Source organism: Tachysurus vachellii, chromosome 8, assembly GCF_030014155.1.
Source record: "Tachysurus vachellii isolate PV-2020 chromosome 8, HZAU_Pvac_v1, whole genome shotgun sequence".
NCBI classification, from domain to species: Eukaryota; Metazoa; Chordata; class Actinopteri; order Siluriformes; family Bagridae; genus Tachysurus; species Tachysurus vachellii.
In genome coordinates, this window is record NC_083467.1 from 17,114,663 (window position 1) to 17,137,391 (window position 22,729).

General features: G+C 38.6%; 2 protein-coding genes across 4 annotated transcripts in view; one reads left to right on the forward strand and one right to left on the reverse strand.

Moving 5' to 3' along the window:
- The first annotated feature begins 221 nt into the window (after positions 1-221).
- Positions 222-1,853, forward strand: b3galt1b (UDP-Gal:betaGlcNAc beta 1,3-galactosyltransferase, polypeptide 1b). Its single transcript, XM_060877346.1, has one exon. The coding sequence runs from the start codon at positions 450-452 to the stop codon at positions 1,440-1,442; it is 993 nt and encodes a 330-aa protein (XP_060733329.1). The 5' UTR covers positions 222-449; the 3' UTR covers positions 1,443-1,853.
- A 3,120-nt stretch (positions 1,854-4,973) lies between these two features.
- Positions 4,974-22,729, reverse strand: part of stk39 (serine threonine kinase 39) — a 33,256-nt gene continuing 15,500 nt past the window's right edge. The window contains exons 15-19 of one of the 3 annotated variants that reach the window (XM_060876642.1): positions 21,802-21,863; positions 12,652-12,704; positions 12,277-12,345; positions 12,119-12,183; positions 4,974-6,319 (exon numbers count right to left, since the gene is read on the reverse strand). In XM_060876642.1, coding sequence (XP_060732625.1) covers positions 6,245-6,319; positions 12,119-12,183; positions 12,277-12,345; positions 12,652-12,704; positions 21,802-21,863 — 324 coding nt within the window. In that variant the 3' untranslated portion in view covers positions 4,974-6,244. Of the gene's footprint in view, positions 6,320-7,608; positions 8,569-12,118; positions 12,184-12,276; positions 12,346-12,651; positions 12,705-21,801; positions 21,864-22,729 lie in introns of those variants that run through there. The other 2 variants (XM_060876644.1, XM_060876643.1) reach the window with 2 other exon arrangements.

The window sequence follows — 22,729 nt, forward strand, 5'->3', positions numbered from 1 at the left end:
TGTTCACTTCACCTTTTGGTTCTAGCTTGGTCCTATGGCAGATTTTTATATTTCCATGAGCTGCAGATTTTTATTTTCCATGAGCTGTAAAGAGTTGGTTCAGAAGGAATAATCTGTACTTTTGACTTTATTAAATGAAAGTGTTTTACTGCATTGGAATGCTAAGATTTAAAGCGTTTAAAATTAATGTGTGTTTGTGTTTTTCAGCTTTTCCATGGAACATGTGGAGGATTCTTGGAAGGAAAATTCAGAGCCTTTTGACAACTTTGTGCAACCGCTACATGAAGAGAGAGAATAGATTAATTTTACTCCAAAGCCATTAGTAACTGACAATTCATATCAAGCGGCACACAGATGCAGCCTTGTGCTGTTTTGCCTGAAGCTCCATTACTAATGGCTAGGATGCTACTTGATGTTCAGCAACCTAAACACACATAAAACGCTCCATAATGCCTTCAAAAGTCTCATGTCTCTATGTGCTGACGGTTGTTTGTTGGGCAAGTGCCCTGTGGTATCTCAGCATATCCAGACCTACAACATCATTAGTTGGGCAGCTGACTGCGCCCGCTCGCAAAACCCTTAAGCCACAAAGAACCGCCAACACCACCTTTAACAACATACGAACCCGCCCGCTAAACCCCCACGCCTTCGATTTCATCATTAACGAGCCTAAGAAATGTGAGACCAACGTGCCGTTCCTGGTGATCCTCATTAGCACAACACACAAAGAGTTTGATGCCCGGCAAGCGATTCGGGAAACGTGGGGCGATGAGAGCACATTCAGTGATCTTCGCATCATAACACTCTTCCTCCTTGGCCGCAGCACAGATGGCATGCTGAATCAGATGGTGGAGCAAGAGAGTCAGATTTTCCATGACATCGTAGTGGAGGACTTTGTGGATTCCTACCATAACTTGACTCTAAAGACGCTGATGGGAATGCGCTGGGTGGCCACCTTCTGCAACCAGGCCAAGTACGTGATGAAGACGGATAGTGACATTTTCGTCAACATGGACAACCTGGTGTACAAATTGCTAAAACCAGACACCAAGCCCAGACGGAGGTATTTCACCGGCTACGTCATAAATGGCTCACCTATTAGGGATATGCGCAGTAAGTGGTACATGCCCAGAGACCTGTACCCAGAAAGCAAGTACCCACCGTTCTGCTCTGGCACAGGCTATGTCTTCTCAGCAGACGTGGCTGAACTGATCTATAAGACTTCTCTGCACACCCGTCTGCTTCATTTGGAGGACGTTTACGTAGGCGTTTGCTTACGGAAGCTTGGCATTCACCCGTATCAGAACAGTGGCTTCAATCACTGGAAAATGGCTTACAGCCTCTGCAGGTACCGTCGAGTCATCACGGTGCACCAAATCTCTCCTGAAGAGATACACCGCATATGGAACGACATGTCCAGCAAGAAACACCTCAAATGTTAGGAACTCCTGAGGGATTCTCTATCTGAATACTATATCTGCTTCGGGTTTTTTATACATAAAAAGAATCTATACAAAATTCTCCTTAACCCCAAAACCCCATGAACAACCTGTGACGCCTTGAGCCGCTTGTAAGTAAAGTAGGTGAAGTTCAGGTCAAGATCATCTAAGAGTGAAGAAGATGCTACTGTTGATGTGCAGCTGTGAAGTACAATGATAAATATTTTGACAGCGTGTGTTCTTGCTGTGCCAGTCTAAATGCATTAGCAAAGGGTGCGGTGTGCTTTATTTGAGTACCTTAAACGCTAATTCATGCATAAACAATCTTCTGCACTGTAGTAATTCAGCTCATCAGCTCAACAAAGGTGCACTCTGAGTTAGATAAAACCAAACATGAATGTCCTTGATGTTAGTTCCTTCCACTGCACATTGTTTTGTTGGATGTAATTAAAGTGTTGATGTAATCAGCACTATTGAGGAGTGATAAAACTAATAATGTTTAAAATATATATATATATATATATATATATATATATATATATATACGTATATATATATATATATTCTAACAGATGCTTTTGTTTCATGTGGAAACGCCTAGGTTCTGTTTGTTTACATGTTGGTGTGTTGAAAGAAGAATGATTCTTTTCTGGAAAAAAAAATGTAAAGATGTATATCTCATAATTTATAATAACAGATAACAAAATTTTATTTATTTCTGTAGTTGATGCTTGGCTACTATCCTTACTTCAGATCCAGCCGGTTCATCTTTGTATTATTGCTGCATATGCATATTATATATTGATTACTTACCACTTAGTACTAAGTATCCTATAAAACTCATTTACTGTATTTGGTAAAAGGCACTGTAAAGACGTTCCTTGGAGGAATGTTTATCATGTGTATGTTACATATTCATCTAGAAGAAGAACTTTACTGAAAATGACTGGACTGTGGAAACGTTATATTTTCTAAAACTTAATCGTGGGGGCAAAATTTAATTTTCCTGTGTTTATTTTTTTATTCACTCATATTCTTGAACAATTTGTGACATTTAATTGTGAAAAGCATAAATACTGGGAAACCTTGTCCCCATGGGAGGTTGTTGTATCGTTGTATTATAGTGTGGAGTTTTTTTAACATAAAAAAATGTAAACATACAGCAGTTTCTTTTTAGTATTTTTCTTTTTCATTACTGTATGTTCATTCATTTGAACTCTGATCCCACTTAGACTTTGCTTGTAAATTTGTTTGGGTTTACTGTATATTAATGCACTCGTGGCTTCTAGGACTGTACTTATTCTGCATCTTATCTGACTGAGGTTTCATAAGCAGCACAAAAGATCCCAAGAGTTTCTCCTTAAAAACTATTAATGAAACTACTGAAAAGAAGGTTTACTACAGATTTCCTGAACTAAGATGGAGAGTTGGCTTAGATTCCATTGCTGTAGCTGAGGGCCTGCTTCCTGAATGAATATTGACCAGTTTTGACCTGTGTGGTAATTCATAACCCAAAACAAAATGTCATACACATTCACCGTCCCTGGTTTGATCCTGAGATTGGGTTACAGTCTGTGGAGAACTCCTCCCACTTCTCAAACTCATGGGCTGGTGAATGGTCTGTGCTAAGATGAGGTGGAAATGGGTTGGTGAACTAGCGCATCTTGTTCTGTGATGGACTGGTGTCACCCCCAGGGTATGTTCCTGTGCCCGCAGTGTCCATGGAATATGCACCAGATCAACCAATGCCCTGAGTAGGATACTAAAGAACTCACTTAGAGTGCTTACTAAAGGTGATGTGTCTTCAAAAATACAAGTTTTTTTATTTTTTACATAATCACCCAAATTGACAAATTGTCTGTTTGAGCAGTTTATAAACATTGTGCACAATATGAACAAGAATCTCATCTGTCATGTCAGTGGACAGACAGACAGACAGAAAAAAGGATGTACTATTTGGTATAAAATAGAAGTTCACCTTTGCGGCTTTCCTGCAGTTGTCATGTGGGAAGAAAAGTTTAGGTAATTACATAATGGAGGTGTCTGCCCCATTAATGCTTCACATTTCCACAAAAGTCAGCTTAGTGGTTAAGGGGGTGGACTACTGATTAGAAGACTGAGAGTTCAAATCTCAGGGCCACCAACACCAAGCTGCCACTGCTAGCCCCTGAGCAAGACCCTTAAATCCTCAATTGCTCAATGAGATGAGATATAAATGAGATAAATACAAGTCGCTCTGGATAAGGGCGTCTGCCAAATGCCATGAACGTAAACCCACTGAAATACTTAAATAATTAGCACGAAGATTGTTTTAAAGCACGATTTCATAGATTGGTGTGAGATTTAGTCCTTCTGACTTAGGAGTCCTGTGGTGTACTGAGGTTTCACAGCCTTAAGACCTTCTTTTAGTGCTAAAATGCTTGGTATATTACTGAGAAAAAAAACCTTGGTGTAATCATTTTAAGATGAATATACCCCACTTTTTCAATTCTCAAGATCCTTTCTGAAAAACAGCCCCTGGTTTAGACTGCAGACTGTCATTTATGTCGTTTCTGAGTATGACATTTTTCCATGCCTTGGGCTGAGTGCATTTTAAGAGCACTGATTTAGAGGTTTCATTATCATTACCACATGTGCATTTCCTCAGAGTAGTCTTTATCTTCTGATTATGCGATCATAAATGGCTTCTGGCTTCCAGCTACAGAGAAGATTGCAGCAGGTCTGCAGGTGTCTGCCAACCACCTAGTGTAGAATCATTTCCATATTAAACATGTGAGGAAGGTGAAATTCAACAGTGTGATAAACTGCTTCAAAGAGCAAAAGCACACTGTCAGTTTGTAGCCAACTTCTCCAATTCACAATTCACCACAGCTCACCTGCCCGAAAGACTCGCCTGCCTCTAACCCTGGCAAACAATGTCATTTGTCTGAAAGCCAAGTGATCACAAGTTAACCCATCACCAAACTCTCTTACTGCCAGTGACAAGTTGACTCAATCTTTGGGATTTTCAGCATGTGGCTATGAGATGCACTCAGAGACAGAGTGGCTATTTCAGACCAGGAATGGCTGTTTTTATGGGACTGTGTGCATGAAGATAATGCTAGTACATTAAAACATTATCGATCCTACAGAATCACACTCGTTTACACATGAAATATATGAGCCAGCTCAATCATTGCACCGGCGTTTGTAGTGCTATACGCAGTGATGAACACCACCCCCCCGACTGGCCTTGCAGTCCAGAAAAGCGTCTACAAAGCTGTGGTGACGAGTGGGTGAGTAATTTAATTTGACTTGATAATAATCTAATTAAACTAATTTGCTTGATGAATTATGTCCAGTTAAGATAAAATCGATCGCCATCTTTAAAAAAGAAAAACAGTGACAGTAATATTTAATTCTAGCGCCTGGCCGTCCGGGGTGTTAATAACCGTCCCTTTATGCTTTGCTATTTTGCTGAAAGAGATGATGTTTAATAGAGTGCAGAGATGCCAAAGAAACACAATTTCATAAAATAATATTTATTGTAATATTAAGCATATGTTTTCAAGTACAGTTGAAAATGGAGTAATCTGGATTTACTGTACTTGGTTCTGGAATCATGACTAATCTCCCAGACAGTAATCATTATTTGGTTATGAACCTCCTTCTGTTATAAAAATCAGACAGATGCATGCTGGCTAATGCAGTGGGATATTACAGCTACTTTTTTTACTAAGCAGCTGGCTTTTTCCCCCCATCATATCACAGTTCAGGTGCATTACAGTTACAATGAGCTTCCTGTTGTAAAACAAAGCTTTTGAGGTGAAATCAGGAGGTTTTCCGGGAGCAAGCATGTGTACATTGCACAATCCAAAATAAAAGTGCTTTAAAGCTGTCATGTTTTCAATATAAGCAGTTTGCCAGTGAAAATACTTTTAAATGGAGCTATCAGCTGCAAAGCAATTCTGCTCGGTTGATCAACATAAAGCAGTCTATGCTTTAAACAGCTTCGGCGTGTTACCTGTGTTCTTAGGCACGGATTAATGAACAAGGCACCTCTAGCAGTCAAGCGTCAACACTGTCCTGAAAAATAAGCAAGTACATATGCACATGGCAGCATTCGGTTCTCGCCTCCTACTTCCTGTGGGGGAAACGGTTTCATTCATTTATAGTGGATTAAATATTTTGTACATACAGTACGGTAAAGTTCACTTTTAAAACAGTATTAATTATAGAATCATGAATAATAATGTGCTTTTTTTTTTCAGAAATAACTTACATTTGGAAGAAAGGAGGACTTAATTTAACCGACCTAACATCAAGGTTTGCAGTGTTCATGTGCGCATCAAAAAAGTTCATCTTTCAAAACAAGGAAAGGAAAAGAATATCTTTTCCCGATAAAAAAAAATAAATAAATAATATAATAATAATAATTTTGCTGAGTGCAAATGTAACACAATTATTATGAGATAAACGCTAATTATTTTTTGTTTGTGATTGCTGGCTGTAGCCACCTGAGAGCATCAAGTTAGCAGGGCTGAGGGGAAAAGGGAGGTGGAATGTTGAGGAAAGACACTGCATGAGCAGAATGTAGGCAAAGGCTGCTGACGGTGTGTGTGTGTGTGTTTAGTTGACAGAGTGCTTAGTTATTGACAGTTAGAAGGTAATTAAAATGAGGATAGAGCTGAGAGAGGAGCTTGAGTTGGGAGTAAGCTGGAGATGGCATCTAAACCCCAGTCTTCACTTTCTTCAGCATTCAGTCTCTCCGATCAAAACCCTCTTCTTCCTCCCATCCTCTTCCTCTTCCCTCAGAAGGTACGCCATCAGGTAACACTGAGCTGGGCAAAGCCAATTAGCTTCACCTCGTCAGGGATCTCTGTACTGTCACAGCCAGATGCCTACACACAAACACACACACACAAAATCAGGTTCAGCAGTTATTCAGGATATATACCATATCCTCCCTGTTTCATTGAATGCCCAATAGTCATGTTCATTTGTATTTATAATCGCTAATCTCAAAGTAATAAATCACACATACACCGTCACTGTTGGAAATTCAGCTTTCAGTTATTTACCACAGTCACAGTTTAAAGAAGCAGAAAAAAAGACGCTTTAATACAAGTCTTTAGGATAGCAGCACCGCAACTGTCAGTTGACACCTAGCAATTTTAGCGTATACTCTAGTAAAGGATGTGGAAAAGATTAAAAGCTAGCTTGTCTCCTGTAGCCAGACCTTCAGACTGACGGTGGAATGTCTGGGACCAGTAGCAGCAATTATTAGCCAAGGACAGCCAAGGACCTTTCTGACTGACATTTATAGCACTCGATCACAGTACATCTTGTTCAGCGTCATGTATAGAGGCATAAAAATGTAACGGTGTGAAAAGAAAATGCTGTAAATTAATCAGAACATATACAATGATGTAACTTTATATCATTTGAAAAACCTAGTGTTCAGCTGCTCCCCATAAACACGACGGCTTCCTTCTTCCATGAGGGAAATAGAGACATGCGTCTCACCGAAATCTTGTAAAACCCAACCAATCGGATGACTACTTCAAAACTCAGAAGTGTTTACAATTTTGTGCTTCATTCTGTATGCATCAGACATTCAGCTAACGGTTCGAGACTAGCACACGGCTGGCATTAAGAGAAGCGTGCAAGTGTTGGCTTTCTTGATTACCTACAAAACCAACCTACTGTTTGTCTTTACTGTAAGTATAGTTTTGGGAAATAGGAAAGGATGTGTGTGTGTGTGTGTGTGTGTGTGTGTCCGTGCGTGTGCGTGCGTGTGTGTTATATGCTGCGGATGAAGAGGTGGAGGAGTGCTGTTGCGTTGGATCCATTCATTCTGCTTCTGCTCAGCACTTTATGGTTCCCACAGATGATGCATGACCCATGCACATCTATTTTCAGACCTGATTTCCTGACTGAAAAAAGAAAGCACAGGCACACACTCGCACTGAGCAACCTCCTGTACTGCTCGAGCTCAAACCTAAAACTCACTTCTAATGAGTTTTCCAAACAAAGCATGGATGATTCCACATTTCTTTAAATCCACATGAATCGTGCTGTTCTAACAAATTAAATGAGGATTCTTTTCATTTACATTCATTTCTAAGTTGCTGTAGGTTTAAAAAAAAAAAAAAAAAAAAAACACGTGTTAAGATAACAAGGTAAAATTATTATTAACCTCAGCAGCTCACACACTGGGCCTTTGTGTCATATTGATTTCTTTTTTTTCTTTTTGGCACTTGTAACAAGAAGCTGTAAGAAACTGATCGATAAAAGCCAAAACTTCCAAAATGAGAGGAACAAAGTAATTCCTGTATTAGCAGGAGAGAAAACTGCAGGTGGAAAATCATAAACAAATATACAATTCTTCGCTCTGGAAAGGCTTGGTCTCTGCTTTGGTATGCAAAGTACAGCCTGTGTGTGTGTGTGCGCAGCGGTGGTCCTTATCACAGCTAACACACACTCTGAGACGCCGCAGAGGGCTGGAGGGGTGATCGATCTTGCTCTCACACACTTTGCCTCACATAGATGGAACAGCAGATTTTGGCAAGACAGCACTAAACAATTTACAGCCAGGCTGGGAGAGTTGTGGGTGTGTTTTCACAAAGCTGAAAGGGCCGGTGATGAAAAACTCATATCTGTTGACACTTTCCCTTTGACTACAGTCAGCCAATAAGGACAACACTGTGCTGCAGAGAGCGCAATGCAATGGCACATCACATAAATCCTCCCGGTGAAATGTTATGAATTACAGTGAGAGAAAACAGGAAAGCGGAACATATTTACTGCGTGTGCACCTGCACAATCACAGATATATCATCTCAGCCTGATGTAGCAGAGTAAATATGTGATTCGCTTTCACAATCTGCACGATGGAGTAACGTGAACAAAAGATGCCCTATCAAACATGTTCACACAGACACTGCTCCTTAGCACTGTACTGCAGCTGCTAGATTTCACTTTATGGGCCATTTTCAGATTTGACATTTTAAGTCCATGAAGATTTACACAAGGAAATTTACACAAGGATGTTCAGACTTACGCAGGGTTACATAGCTGCTTAAATCCATTTTCTGGCCTCCTCAGATTATACAAATTACCTGTGTGTAGTTCACAGCTCCAAGTTTGCCTTTTTAGACTTTTGAATATGTTAGAAAATGAATATTGTTTTATTTAATATTTAATAGGAAATATATACATTTGATTTATTATTTTTACAAAATAAAGAAACTGAGTTTTTGAAAATCACTCGAGACCGCACTGCCTTTTAAATATACCCACTTACTTTCAAGTGCAAGAAATAAATAAATAAATAAATAAATCTGGGATAAAACAATGCAGCCTAAAGAAAGAAACTGCTGTAAATAAGTATTGCTTTTAAAATTGTCAGCAGCAAAAATCAGAGTCTAATCTGAGGAAACAGTGACAATAAGTGTGCACTGTTGCATTATAGTTGCATAACACGTCATGTGACTACTTTTGTACACGAGTTTGAAGTTGACTGGTTCATTCTGAGCCTATGATACCTATGATTATGTTAATGACTATAATTATCATATCAATTAAGTGATTTTGATTAACCCCAAATAAAGCTGGGATCTCACTGTCAAAAGATATCAATCGGGAGAAGGGTAAAAAAGAATTTCCAAAAGAAATGAGTTGTATCATGGGACAGTCAAGGTCATCATGAACAAGTGGAGAAAGTGGGGCACAACAATGACATCACCAAGAATAGGAGGTAACTCCAAAACTGGAGAAAATTTACCAGGGAGGCTGCCAAGAAACCTACAGCAACATCTCAAAAGCACTGGTCCCTCCCTGCATGAGACAAACATCCAAACAACAAATATCTAAACCTGGCTAATTTTTACATAGAAACACAAAAACAAGACCATGTGGCAAAATGTTGTATTGTCTGATGAGGTCAAAGTAAATTTTTCTAAGCAGCCTTGACAGCTTATCACCCAAAGAACACCAAACCCATGGAGGTGCCAGCATCATGCAATGCGGCTGCCTTTCTTCAGCTGGGACTAGGGCTTTACATTTACGGGATCTGGCAGTCACCCATAACCAATTACATTTTATCTCATTTCTACAGCTGAGGATCTTGCTCAGGTGCCCAGCAGTGGCAGGTTTGTTCACCTGGGATTCAAACTCACAAGCTTCTGATCAGTAGTCCAACACCTTAACTGCTAAGCTATCACATCCACCTTTAGTCAGGGTAGTGGGAATCATGAAATCACAACACCTGCAGGCTGCTGAAGATGATGAGATATTGCACCTTCACACATGATAATGATCCAAGTTAACAAAGAAATGGCCATTCCAAAACTTTGAGCTTCTTCTTCTGTAAGCTCAGTCAGAGCCCTGCTCTAAATGCTATCAGCAACCTGTGGAATAACTTGAACAAAGTTGTGCACATGATATACCCTCACAGTTTGAGAGAACTCGAGCATTTGTGCAAGGAAGAGTGGAATAAATTTGCAAAAACAAGATGCTAAGATTCTAGACTTATAACCAAACAGACAAGCAAAAGGTGCTTTGACAATTTTTTTTAAACAGTCTGCACACAACCAGGTTGTAATATCACATTAAAAGTGGAATAAAACCCAATGATTTTTTTCTTTATTCACTGTATATGAAACAAACACTTATGAAATAATGCTAAACTCTAATAGGAGTCTTATACATTGCCAAGATTTTCTTGTTCTATGAATTGTCCAAGTTTTCATCAACTATTGCAAATTCGGTTTGGTTGAATGATATGAACAACGTTTAAAAGATGCCCAATCTAACATTCTCACAGAACCGCCGCTCCTTATAAACGTACCTTTTAGACTTGCACTAGATTAATGGATGATCAAACACGTTAGTTTGCTCTTATCACTAAACGGGCATAGACGTGTGCTTTCAGAAAGAGCTCTTGAGTAGATAAGCTGTGATTTGCCAGAGGAAACGGGCAGCTGCTGGAGAAACATTCCAGCACAGAGGATCAGAGAGTGGAGCGCAGTGCACTACAGCACAGATGTTGTTTACCTCCACTGCAATGCTCAAAGGAGTGATCTAAAGGAGTAATTAAAAATGGTCTGGACCATATTGCACATTCACTGCAATCTATGTAATGTATTTAATTCCTCTTACACACCCACACTGGAACACTGCATAGTCTTGGATCACATGGTGCTCAGAATACATGCATCATAACGACGCTGGAAGTTCGACAGGCGGCAAGAGAGGCATCATAGAAAAGAAAAACATCTTTCTACAGAGGAACCGCAGCATAATTTGTCTACTGTAGCTCCGTATCCAGAAGATCTCCCTACAAAAACATCTGTAATGACAGAGACTACATCATTCATAATCCATATAGAAGTAATGTAATGTTTGGGCTCAGTGGGATTCACATTAATGCATTCTCATTTAACTGATGTGAGTTTAATTGTATAAAGGCTGTCAAAAGATAATGTCAGAATGCAGATATCAAGAGTATCAGAGTTTATACAGGAATAACACTGCTGAAGAGACATGTTGCATTATAAATCAGCACTGAATTAGGTAATACGATGAAAAAGAGTGTTATTTAATGGCAAATTACATCCATTTCTGCACTTTTACTAGCCTCATAATTCAGGAGTCTAGCTAGAAAGAAATGCCTACATGCGGCTGTGAACTGTTTTTCATTCCGGCGACTACAGCTTGCTCTAAAAAGTGCATTGTGTTTGCTTTCTCGTCACAGGCCAGTGCACGAAGGTGCGAACAGCTTAGAAACCTTGTGACTGGAATAGTGTAAAAAATCTCTCAGATGTTCTATGTGCATCATCCACTTTGGGAAATATAATATATAATAGCATATATCATAAATACAGTAAAAAAAAAAAATCTGTATGTCTATAGTAAGAGAGATGGTTATGATGCTCATTTGCCCACAAGTACCCCACAGAGGCAAGATTTCTCTCTGCAGTGTCAATCTGGTTGTCTGCCAGTTCCCACCCATTACGTAAAAGCTAGCAATCAGGGAAGGTCAAGGTCAACAGATTCCTCATTCAGAGTTATGTGAAGACAGCCAACAGAATCTTTTCAAACTGCAGCTCAGGCTGGATCACAGGGCAGCATAATTCTCCATCAGAAAGTGCCATCAGAACTTTTCCACATACATGAGCTCACAGATGCCCATGATCACAAACGTCAAGATCACTGTGACTGACAGAATATAGAGATTATACAGTCCCTTCTGCACAGAGAGCATGGCCAATTGCTCCATAGACACCAAGCCGTGGATTTAAACTTACCATCTCCTGACAATACAGTGAACTTTATTCTATTGTGCCACTCAGAAGCCCATTAAGATTTAAATCATTATAATTTACCTTGCTGTGACCTTGACTATGTTTGGTTCAATTCCAAAATATAATACTAGATACACTGATAATTCCATATAAATCCTAAAAGCATTTCACGCTCGTTCCTGAGATAAGGAGGATCTCCTCCACTTAGTGGCAAAGGGAATGAAAAAAATCCAATCTTACTTGATTTATTTTATTTCACGCTACTGATGTAAGGGTTGCAAAATGCATTTCGAGCTGGCTCATGATTTCAAACACATAAGAATCAAAATGATACACAAATGTTCAATTAGGTCATTATATTTATTCTGGGCTTTATGTGTTTGGAGTACTCACCAGTTTAAAGGTCAACACTTTATAGGTAACTGGGTCTTCTACAATTTTCTGAAGGTTTGCAGCAACTGAAACATACACGTCATACAATGAAAATCTTTTTGTTCTATAAATGCTAGAGGGTTAGTTAAAGTTTAATTTTTAATATTCTGTGATATTACCGACTACAACATCATGTCCATTGACTAGACCAGCAGAAAACAGTTCCTGAGAAACACCGTCAGCAGTATCTATAAGGAAATAACATCACATCAGGAGACGAGAAGAAGAGAATAAATAAAAATACACATGTGTAAACCCCCAAAAATACAAATACACATAGTAAAAATACGAAACCACTCATACAAACAGTTCCTATAATAAATATCAGTGCTATTAAATAACACCAAGAACACACACAAGAACACACACACGCACGCACACACGCACACACACACACAGCTCATCTGGGTGATCATGCCAGTCACCCCATGAACAAGCTGTGTCAATGGGGAGCACCAGGCCTCGCATGCTAATGTGTTCAGAGCAGCCCTCACCTCGGCCTGGAGTGAATTCAAACCGTATGTCATTCAACTCCTTCCTTGAGTTCCTATGAGACACAAAGAGAGAGCGAGAGAGCGAGAGAGAGAGAGAGAGCGAGAGCGATAGAGAAAGAGAGAGAGAGAGAGAGAGAGAGAGAGAGAAAGAAAAAGCCAAAAGACACAGATTAGACTGCATGCCAATCTGACCAAGAGACAGCCAAAAGACGCAAGAGTCAGGATATATAAACACAGGAACTAATAAACCTCAAAGCAAAACACTCCATATTAATAAGTTATTTCTTACAGACATCATCTTAGGTAGTTTAAATGTCTTCTAGGTTTTAAAATCTTAAATTATGCAAATGAAGCTTGAAGCAATATATGCGTACATGCTCAAATGTAATAAAACAAAAATCTACTCTTTTACTGACGTTAGACATGTTCAAGAGAAGGATTTTACAGAACAGTATACTAGAAAATCAAACACATCCAGCAGTTTATCAGCATTCTGAGAAATTATTCTGTAATATTCTTCTACATTGGAACAGGAATAAATAATATTTCATGAAAGTAGATCATCTAGAAACAGATTTCAGGTTCTGAACAAAAAATATCTTTTGATGAACGCCACGTGTCTCAGTTTAAGAGACAGGTTGATGTATTGAATCAAAAAATATAAAAAAATCAGCTATGATCAAAGTCGTTGTTTCTACCTATTTTCTCTTGCCTTAATGTCCCAAACTTTTGGGAAATATGCTATACTGATCAAATACTACAGTTATTAGGAAGAAAACTAGATAACACACTTCAGTTATTAGTCTGACAGAATCCTATTTTAAATTCGACTAAATCCACTTAATAGATTCTTTCTTTCACAATTGTATAAGTAATATTAAAGACCTGTCAAATGCTCCCTGGTTTTACAGTGCTTTCAATAATAATGAAGTGAATAATTAAACAGTAACATGGGGATTATTCATCAACATTTACTAGATGGAAGGAGCACTAGAGCTCTGGTGAGAGTGAGTTTGGATGGTGGCCCAGCCACCCACTAAGTAGTTGGACTAGGCTTAATTACTTGGCTCAATAAAGAAAGACTTTCCTTGAAAGTGTTACAGCAGAGCAAAGCTAATAACTACCTTAAACACCCCACATATACATTCTTTAAATCTCTTAGAACCATCAAGGCCGGCAGGACTGGGAAGCTCCTTCACAAATGCTCACTAGACAGCAGTAAACAGAAGATGTACTTCTAGAGGTGTATCACGGCACAGGTCCGTAGCCAGCCTATTGAAAGGGGCTTCTTTTTTCAAAAAAAATGGACCTTTTTTGCAGTTTTTCTACTCCTTTGGTATTTAATTATGAGGTTCAAATACTTCATTTTAGTGACCTTTTATGCACTAATTTGTGCTGGATTAGCTTGTCTGCTGGTATCTATGCTGCACGCTTTTTGATGCACCTAAATTATTTACTGCATTGTTGTCAAATTGCTTCCTCGTGTACCACCTTTGTCAGTCCATACACAGTTCATAAGTTTAAAGACCACACTAACAACAGAATAGATTTAATGAACTTTACTGAAGCATTAATAATTATTATTTTCATAATCATTTCTTGACTCTCTGTCAATGCCTTTTTTGGTTATTTGTCTTGACACTTATGGATTTAGTACACTGGTCAGTTCCAATCTTCTTGGGTGCAATTATTACATAACTAGTACGTCCTGTGTTAGCTGTGTAGGCATCGTAAATCAATTAATATACTAATCATTCCAAATTTACCTCACCTCTTTTAATTAAAAAATATATATTATATATATATATATATTTTATATATAAAACCCCTCCCCCCATCATTCAGAGGCGATGCTTCACCGTTGCTTTGAAAAGTGTATTGCGAGAACTTTCTCTGAACTACACACGGGACACACACACACACACGTCCAGCTACAATAATGTATCATATTTATTTGAAACAGCAACCCAGAATATTTGTCACAAGCATTGATTAAAACAATGATTACAATAATCACATGAAAAAAAAACGACTTAAATTCTAGACCTTTGGAAGTGAGCCCGAACCCGCCCTGCCTACGGGCTTGCGTCAGACAGGGTTACAACTGGGTTAGAAACAAGTGGCCAGACTTTAAACAACCTTGCTGCATATTTATAATCAACTGAGCTGCTCTCTAACTGAGCACAGTTCTTAACATCTGAGCTTAGTGCTGAAGTGCTGGGTTAGTATAAGATAAACAGACTTCAAAAACCAAACTGCAAAAAAGCCAAATAGCATTTGCTAGAGCTGAAGGGTGTTAAAGCGTTCACTTTATTCTTTAAAGATCACAAGTTTGAATCATTGACTGAGAGTTCAAGAGATTATCTTTAGCCCTGCTCTCACTATCCAATCATGAGCATCAGTCAGCTCATGTATACATAATAGAGCATGTTCTCCAAACTACCTTATTATGTTGCACAAGTGACTGGTGGAAAAGATCCAGTGTCCTCCTGCCTCCAAAAAACATGTAACTAAGTGGATCGGCTCTGCTAATGTGCCTCTAGCTGTGTGTGTGTGGAAGTGTGAGTGAGAGAGAAAGTAAGAGAGAGAGTGGTGCCCATGTGTTTCCTGAATAAGCTCTGTACAATAACCTTGACCAGTATAGAGTTGTTGCTGAAGATGGACGATATTTATGCATAAACTCATTGAGGCATTACACGATCCTGCTTAGAGTTCATTCAGGATGTGTGCATGATGTGTGTGTGTGTTTGTGTGTATTAAACTTCACAGATCATTAATGAAATCTCCACCTCCGGCTGTGTTATGCTACAAACTGCTGATTTAGTAGATTGACAGTTGCATTAGCTTCATTTGCTTCAATCCCAGATTAAGATGACAGCAGTTATCACTGATCTTATTTGAGCCTTAAAATATCCTCTATGACCGCCCACACGCTGATAAATCCAATGTTCTACTGACAATCTTGGAATTTAAGATGGACATTCATGGGAGTATCAGAGCTGGCGTGACTTGATGAAATGGAACTCAATTTTGCGTTGCACTGCAGGCTACAGGGAGAATGTGGGCCACAAGTTAAGCTGCAATCCAAATACGCGTGCAAGGATTTCATTTCTATATTTGTTTACTACCAGACTAGCAGCACATCAGCTACTCAGCTGACAAGCAGCCATCTGTAGGGGCGTGACATGGAAATCTCAGCCAGCAAAGAAGGGATAAAGTGAAAAATTCTCTGTGTTATCTGTCGAGAGTAAGAGAAGGCTGAGTCTCCTCCTCGCCTGTCATAGCCATATCTGACTTACACACCCTGAACCTTCCATCTCAATCTGCCTGCTTTTTTTGCATCAGGAGAAAATGGCAGCCACAGACAGAGATATAGAAAACAAGTGGGAACAGAACAGATTACAGTGTGTTGGGGAAAAGTAGGCTGTAAGGATTAAGATTGTAAGTGAAAATGTCAATAGTTTTGTTTGAATAGTTGAATGATAGCAAGGTCACTTGTGACAGACGTCTGATGCCGCAGGTGTAGACAGTCCTGCTACTATAGTGTCCCTTTGAATTACGTCTTTATAACCTGTTTAATTGGGAACAAACTATAGCAGCACTGTTACATATATAGGTATTGATAATTTTTCTATTACAGAAGCCATGACAGTATTTCCAGCGATCAAATCACATTCTCATACTAATACTGTACTTTTCTGTTTCTATAATAACTGTAGATTACCGTTTCCTGTGTATTAACTCACTCGCTGGATTTTCTATGGTGCACACTCCACATCATTTAAACCTTAATAGAAGATACTCAATCAATGCTGTGGTGTTTACTAAACCAATTTAATTATTACAGAAGGAGCCGCCATTGTCAGCTCTTTGCTTCTTAATTGAGTTAGTTTTCTGGATACAAGAGTCATCAGAACAGAGGACTTGGTCATGTTACAGAGAAAACAGAAAACGCAATCCATTCTGCTCTTTCTTTTTGTGTGATGAACTTTAGGAGAAAGAACAAAGAGAGCATGCTGAGGGAATGATTACATGCTCTCTCTCTCTCTCTCTCTATCTATCTATCTATCTATGCTAAAACAAACGATAAAGTAATTTGCCATTCTTTAAGGAATCATTGTAATTGTAGTCTTTGGGAAATCTTTTCTGTGGTTTAAGAGGGAAAAGAAAATTGTGGTGTGGAGCAGAAACCATTACTTTATTCTTTTTCTCTAACAGAAAGCTCATTATGTGTTATTACTATCATTATATATGCAGTGAAACCGATGGAATACAGCAGAACATCTTATGTAAATTTACATGTATCGACTTGTTATGGCTCATGCAAGTAAACAAGTGTATCTTGACATTCTAGCGTAAAGCACCAAAATCTGATAGCTTTACCGTATTTATCAGCCCTGCACAGGTTCTCTAAAGTTATTTAAGGTTACAATGCAAGTGAACAGTTCCTGTTTTGTTTAGTTTATACGAAGACAATCTTCTTGGAAAACCAGCAAGTTCACAGACAGGCTCATAAAACCTTCCCTCTTTTACACCTGAGCTGTTGCTATAATTCACCTGTAACAGTGTAGAGATGCACAGCAATTATACTTAAAATAATCTGTAGTTGACAGTTGTGAGGTTTTTGCATATGAAAACTGGCTGCTATTTATTAACAGTACTTACATCAGCGACTCCAAACAGCTCAAATAATCTCAGTGTTTTTCAGGCCTAACAGTAGAAAACACTTCTTCCTTTCCCCCACCAGAGCAGATAACTAATCAGTGCGCCGGCAGCTTTATTATGAGTCCCTGAGTACAGTGATGTTTTTTTAAATCTTTAATTCAGGAACCTCATTTTGTGAGTGTAAATGTTTTATTCAACACTTACTCTGTATTTTACTCTTTTCTTTTAAGTACAAATGGGATAGGGTGACTTTGTAGATCTTTGACTATCAACATTTTAAAACAAAATAACAGTCTAAAAGCATACAGTAAAACAATGCGTGAAGGAGTTTTATGTGGTACGTTATTTAGTTGATGCTTAATATGGTGATAATTAAGATAAGAGATATAATGTGCTCAGAAAATCTTACATGCAGTATAGGAGATTATTTGCAATCCTACTAAGTCATGCACACAGGTTTTAGCTGGATCTCCATGTGACTGACACTCTGGCAAACTCTAAGCTTAACCTTAATCTCGCTCTTCTTCACCCAGTCAGTCAGCCCCTCTCTCTCTCTCTCTCTCTCTCTATCTCTCCCCCTATCTCTCTCTCTCCCTGACTTGACAAACACTCTGCTCATGTCTGGCCATACACATATGGCCCCTTGTCAACACAGCAGCACCCCGGTGAACACTTGAGTATGCAGGGTCATGGGGTAAAATAAGAGTCAGTTGATGGGAGAGACACAGGCAAGATTATATCTCATATATATATATATGAGAGAGAGAGAGAGAGAGAGAGACATAGATGCATTGCTAAAACAGATAAACCCTTACACATTAACTCTTATCTGCATCTTCACTCATGTCTAATACAGTAGCACCTACATTTTTAGTTTAACACTTTAAAGCTAAAAAAAAAAAGGTTTGAAAGGCAAATCACACATTCCACTATCTCTGCAAGGTTACTTTTAAAGAGCTGATAAATAAATAAATGAGTCACAGAGCCTATAACCGTGCACTTTGCTGTCTGCGTCCACACTGCAGCTTGTGTATGATCGCAGCAGTATAATGCAATATAATTATGTCGTCCTACTACACCGTATCCAGGCCAGACAGCAGGATAGCTCTGTACTGCACAGACTTGTCAGAAAAGCAGCTTCCAGTTGGCACATGATCTGTGAAATGTGACTAATATGAATCACCCTTCACCAAAAAGAGGTATCACTGGAGCACATCAAATGTAATGTGATGCTCAGTCAGCTGTCTGGCACATTAAAATGCTGCTTATGTGCTAATAGGAAATAAACAGCTCTGCATATGATTCCTGTTAACACAGGATGTAGAGAAGCATCCCTGTCATATGTCTACACAAAAGCAGTCCAAAGCGATTGGTCAAACAGTGGCATGATGGGTAATGGGAGTTGACAGAGCTCAGTGAATCCCATTGAGCATGATTTGTATGGCAGTGGAAATGCATTGAAAGCAAACAGTCCACAAAAAAAATGACTAGGTGTGCGTGTGTGTGTGTGTGTGTGTGCATGTGTATGTGTGATGGAAATTGAAGTGTAGCTTGAGTCTATCATTACGAGAACTAATGAGGCAACTCGAGATAAATATATATAGCACCAGCTCACGATGCTACCCACATATAACGGTATAAACCGCAGCTTGGATGAAAGCTTTAGAGGAGATTCATATATAACCCCATAAGCCGTTAAATACGTTTATGCATTTCATACGTTTAGACTCCCAGCACAGCTTGCTGTTTTTCCTGCTCTGCCACACCTGATTCAACTTATGAACTAATTGCTTGTGCCTTGATGAGCTGAATCAGATGTGCTCAAGAAGGGGGAAAAAGCAGTCCATGATGTCTGGCTACGTATAGTGCAGCCTACAGTTTCTCTCAATGTTCATTTAACACCCACTACACTTCAGTCGCTTTAATACTCATACTTATGTATATGGAATCTATCTACTATCCAGCACTGGCTAGTGAACGTAGATTTTGTAATGGAGGCACAACATTAATACAGACATAAGTAGAAAGGCTATTTGGCTTATGCTACACGGTGACCCATGAGTAATCACACAGTTTATGGAAGTAGAGAGTTGACGGCATTCAGTCATCCAGTCCGAGCGGCTTGGAACAAAGTCTCGGATGTACGAGTCTCATCTCAAATACATCTCTAAAACTACACAAAGGACCTGATACTAGGTTTCTTTTTTCAAATTTTGAGTTTGAAACCAAGTATATCACATGTATTTTTAACGTACAGATGTTATTCACTAAATAAACCCCTTTTCCTCACCCAATGTTTGTGGTCTTTCTATAGAAATGTTTCTGTACACCACAGACATGTTGTCTTTACTTACACTTTGTCTTTTCTGCAAATGTATTAGATTTCATTTCAATAACGTAACTAATTTAATTCAGTGATTGGATGCTAACTGCACTTTAACTTCCTCTGTACTCGTGCTCTGTCAAGGACATTAAAGTTGTACCTGACTTAAGATCTCCATGATCGCTCTGTAGATTTAACCTAGCCCAATCTGGCAACCCTGTCATTAACTGTTTGTCCACTGCTCCTCCACCAAGCAAGAAGTCATGCAAATCCAGCCAAACAGCTTTCCATTTTAATCAGAAGGTGTGATAATGATGCTAGAAAAAAAAAAAGTAGAACATCTAGAAAGACAATAAAAAACAAAAACAAAAAAAACAACATTGTCTTATATCTACCGAACAGCGTCATTTATTAAAGTAATTAGTATTAGTTAATCCAATTCACTTAAAACCCTGACTCTACCTATGAGTTTTATCCTCATCCTTATATATTGGGTTGAATAGAGTACAACTGGAGGTACTTAAAAGAGACCCTGGAGATAGTAAAAAAAAAAAAAAAAAAAAAAAAAAAAAAAGAGAGGAATAGGAAACCACATCCATTCTATTAGATGTGAAGGTCTATTAGATAAGAAGGATGTGATTATACCTGCCTGCGAACATGATTCTACAACGAGAGTCTGGGATATGCCTGGATGTTGTATAGACCTAGAGTATACTGTTATAATATCGACCGCATAAAGAAGCAGCCAAGCAGAAACATAACTATTCATTTATAATCTTTACTCTTTTTCTTTGTGTGTGTGTGTGTGTGTGTGTGTGTGCGCGTATATTTAAAAGATGCCCAATTCAGAAGGTGCAATTTGCATAAAAATACATTATTGTCTCTCTCATTGTCTTCTCTTTATGAAAAGGTTCTGTGTGAGGATGGATGATTATATGCACATAATAATCCCTGTAATCCCTTGCCTGATGTGTGCTTTGGGTTTGTAACTGTAATGAGAATTTGATGTTGTAGACTCCAATTTTCACACCCTGGCCTTTAAATTATACTCAAAGTGGAATAAAAAAAGAAATAAAAAGTTTCTAAATTCAGGGCAATAACTATGAATTGAATCTCTCCAGAGAAAACCCTCCCACCTCTCTCTATATCTTGCTGTCACACACACAATCTCGTGCTGCCCCGAGCCCCAGTGCTACTTCAATATCAGTTATGATCATCTTATAAAACACAGAAAAACTGGGACTGTCTGCCAGCTGAATACGAATCATTTCCAAGCCTGGTGTGCATTACATTTATGTATATTTGACATTTTTCATTTTGATTTGAACACTGAGGCTAATCACTTAGAAAACCGGGCTGAATTAAACTCTGAACAAATATTCCACCTGCATACTAACAAGGATTTTCACTCTGAGCCCTCAGTTCATCAGCTTGTATTGAAATGGAAGTAAGGAAGTTGTCAGCATACTATAAGCTGTTTAATAGTGCTAAAAATACATGGGGTCCCCTGGGTGCTCTTCTTCACCAGAGTGTGTGAAACAGTTGAAAGCTGTTCACGTTGTGATTTGCGAACAAAGTTTAGTATTTTTTTTGGTAGTTTAAGACTGAGACACAAGGAAGTCTCAAGTCAAGAATGTCAAGTCAAAGTCAAGTCGAGTCTTTTTTAATATTTCTCAAGCAAGTCTCAAGTCTCAAATTTGCGACTTAAGTCTGACTCGAGTCAAGTCCCCCTTTTCTGAATCATTTAACTCAAGTCCGAGTCAAGTCTCAAGTCATGATTGTCAAGTCAGTCAAGTCAAGTATTTTTTTAATATTTTTCAAGCAAGTCTCAAGTCTCAAATTTGCGACTTAAGTCTGACTCAAGTCAAGTCATATGACGAGTCCCCCATCTCTGCTAAGTGCAGAGCAATTTAGAAAATCCAGCTGAGCATAATGCTTTAATTTAGTCACTTCCTTTCTGCACACATTCAACCAGACCTGACAGAAAGAGATCATTTTGAAAGGACAGACTCTCTCTCTCACCCAGTCTACAGCATACAAACCACAGTTATTAGGCTCCTACAGAGAGTCAACATGCTTGAGTATTTCAGGTTTTCCCCTTACTTTAAGAGCTGATAAAAGTACAATGAGCATAAAATAAAAAAATCAAGTACTTTTCTCACCTTAGCCTCAGGACCATGTTCACCGCACCATGAGTGCCTGGGTTTTTTTCCAGAGTTTGAATCTTTAAAAAGCATAAAGAAAAAAAAAAAAAAAAGAAAAAAAAATATCACTGTTATCATATATATTCATCTTTTATTGAATGTATATTATGAAATGAAAATGCATAATGTGACAGGGATTCTCCTGACAGCAAAGCATTATAATGTAACATTCTTGCACGTTTCAATCTAAAAACTCAGGCTCGTATCAGAGCAGGAGACAAAAGGCGTCGTACAAAATTCTCTCCCCGTATCCACAGGGATCAGCGTGCCTGTGGCACTCTATCTCTGATCAATTTTAAATAACGGTAATGTCACTGAGAAAAGAGAGTGCTAAGATGAAAGAGAGAGGAGACAGGCAGACAGAAAGAAACATGAGTGCATAAATAAGGAAACAGTAAGGGAGATTGTTATGCCGTTTCCGCCAGCGCTCTCTCCCGTTTAATTTACAATGAGTCGCAGACATGAGCACACAGACCTACAGGGTAATAGCTATGGGTTGCGTTTAAACCCTGTATGTGCACCTCACACCAATTCTCACAAACTGAAATAACCTTTGCTGCTAGACAGGGCAATTGGATTTAGTAGTGAAAAAGTTCATCTTTATAAACCCTTAGGCCTGAATAAATAGCTGTGTTATAGTACAGGGTTTGTTTTTATTATGATTTCCTATTTAGAATTGCCAATAATGAGAAAGAAATCATTTGTCTGTTAAAATATATTAATCCTATCGATCGCTGATATAACTAAACCGGTGTTCAGTGTAACTAAGCTGTAAGCTGTTCGTTTACGATTTAAACTCAACAGTTCCACATTTTTAATAGCTAAACATTATACTAAGTCTAAAGTTTAACATGACTTTTATGTTTTGAAATTTAATTATTTGGCT

Excerpts from the sequence above, each read along its gene's own strand:
- b3galt1b (XM_060877346.1), top strand. The coding sequence starts at position 450 with ATGCCTTCAAAAGTCTCATGTCTCTATGTGCTGACGGTTGTTTGTTGG.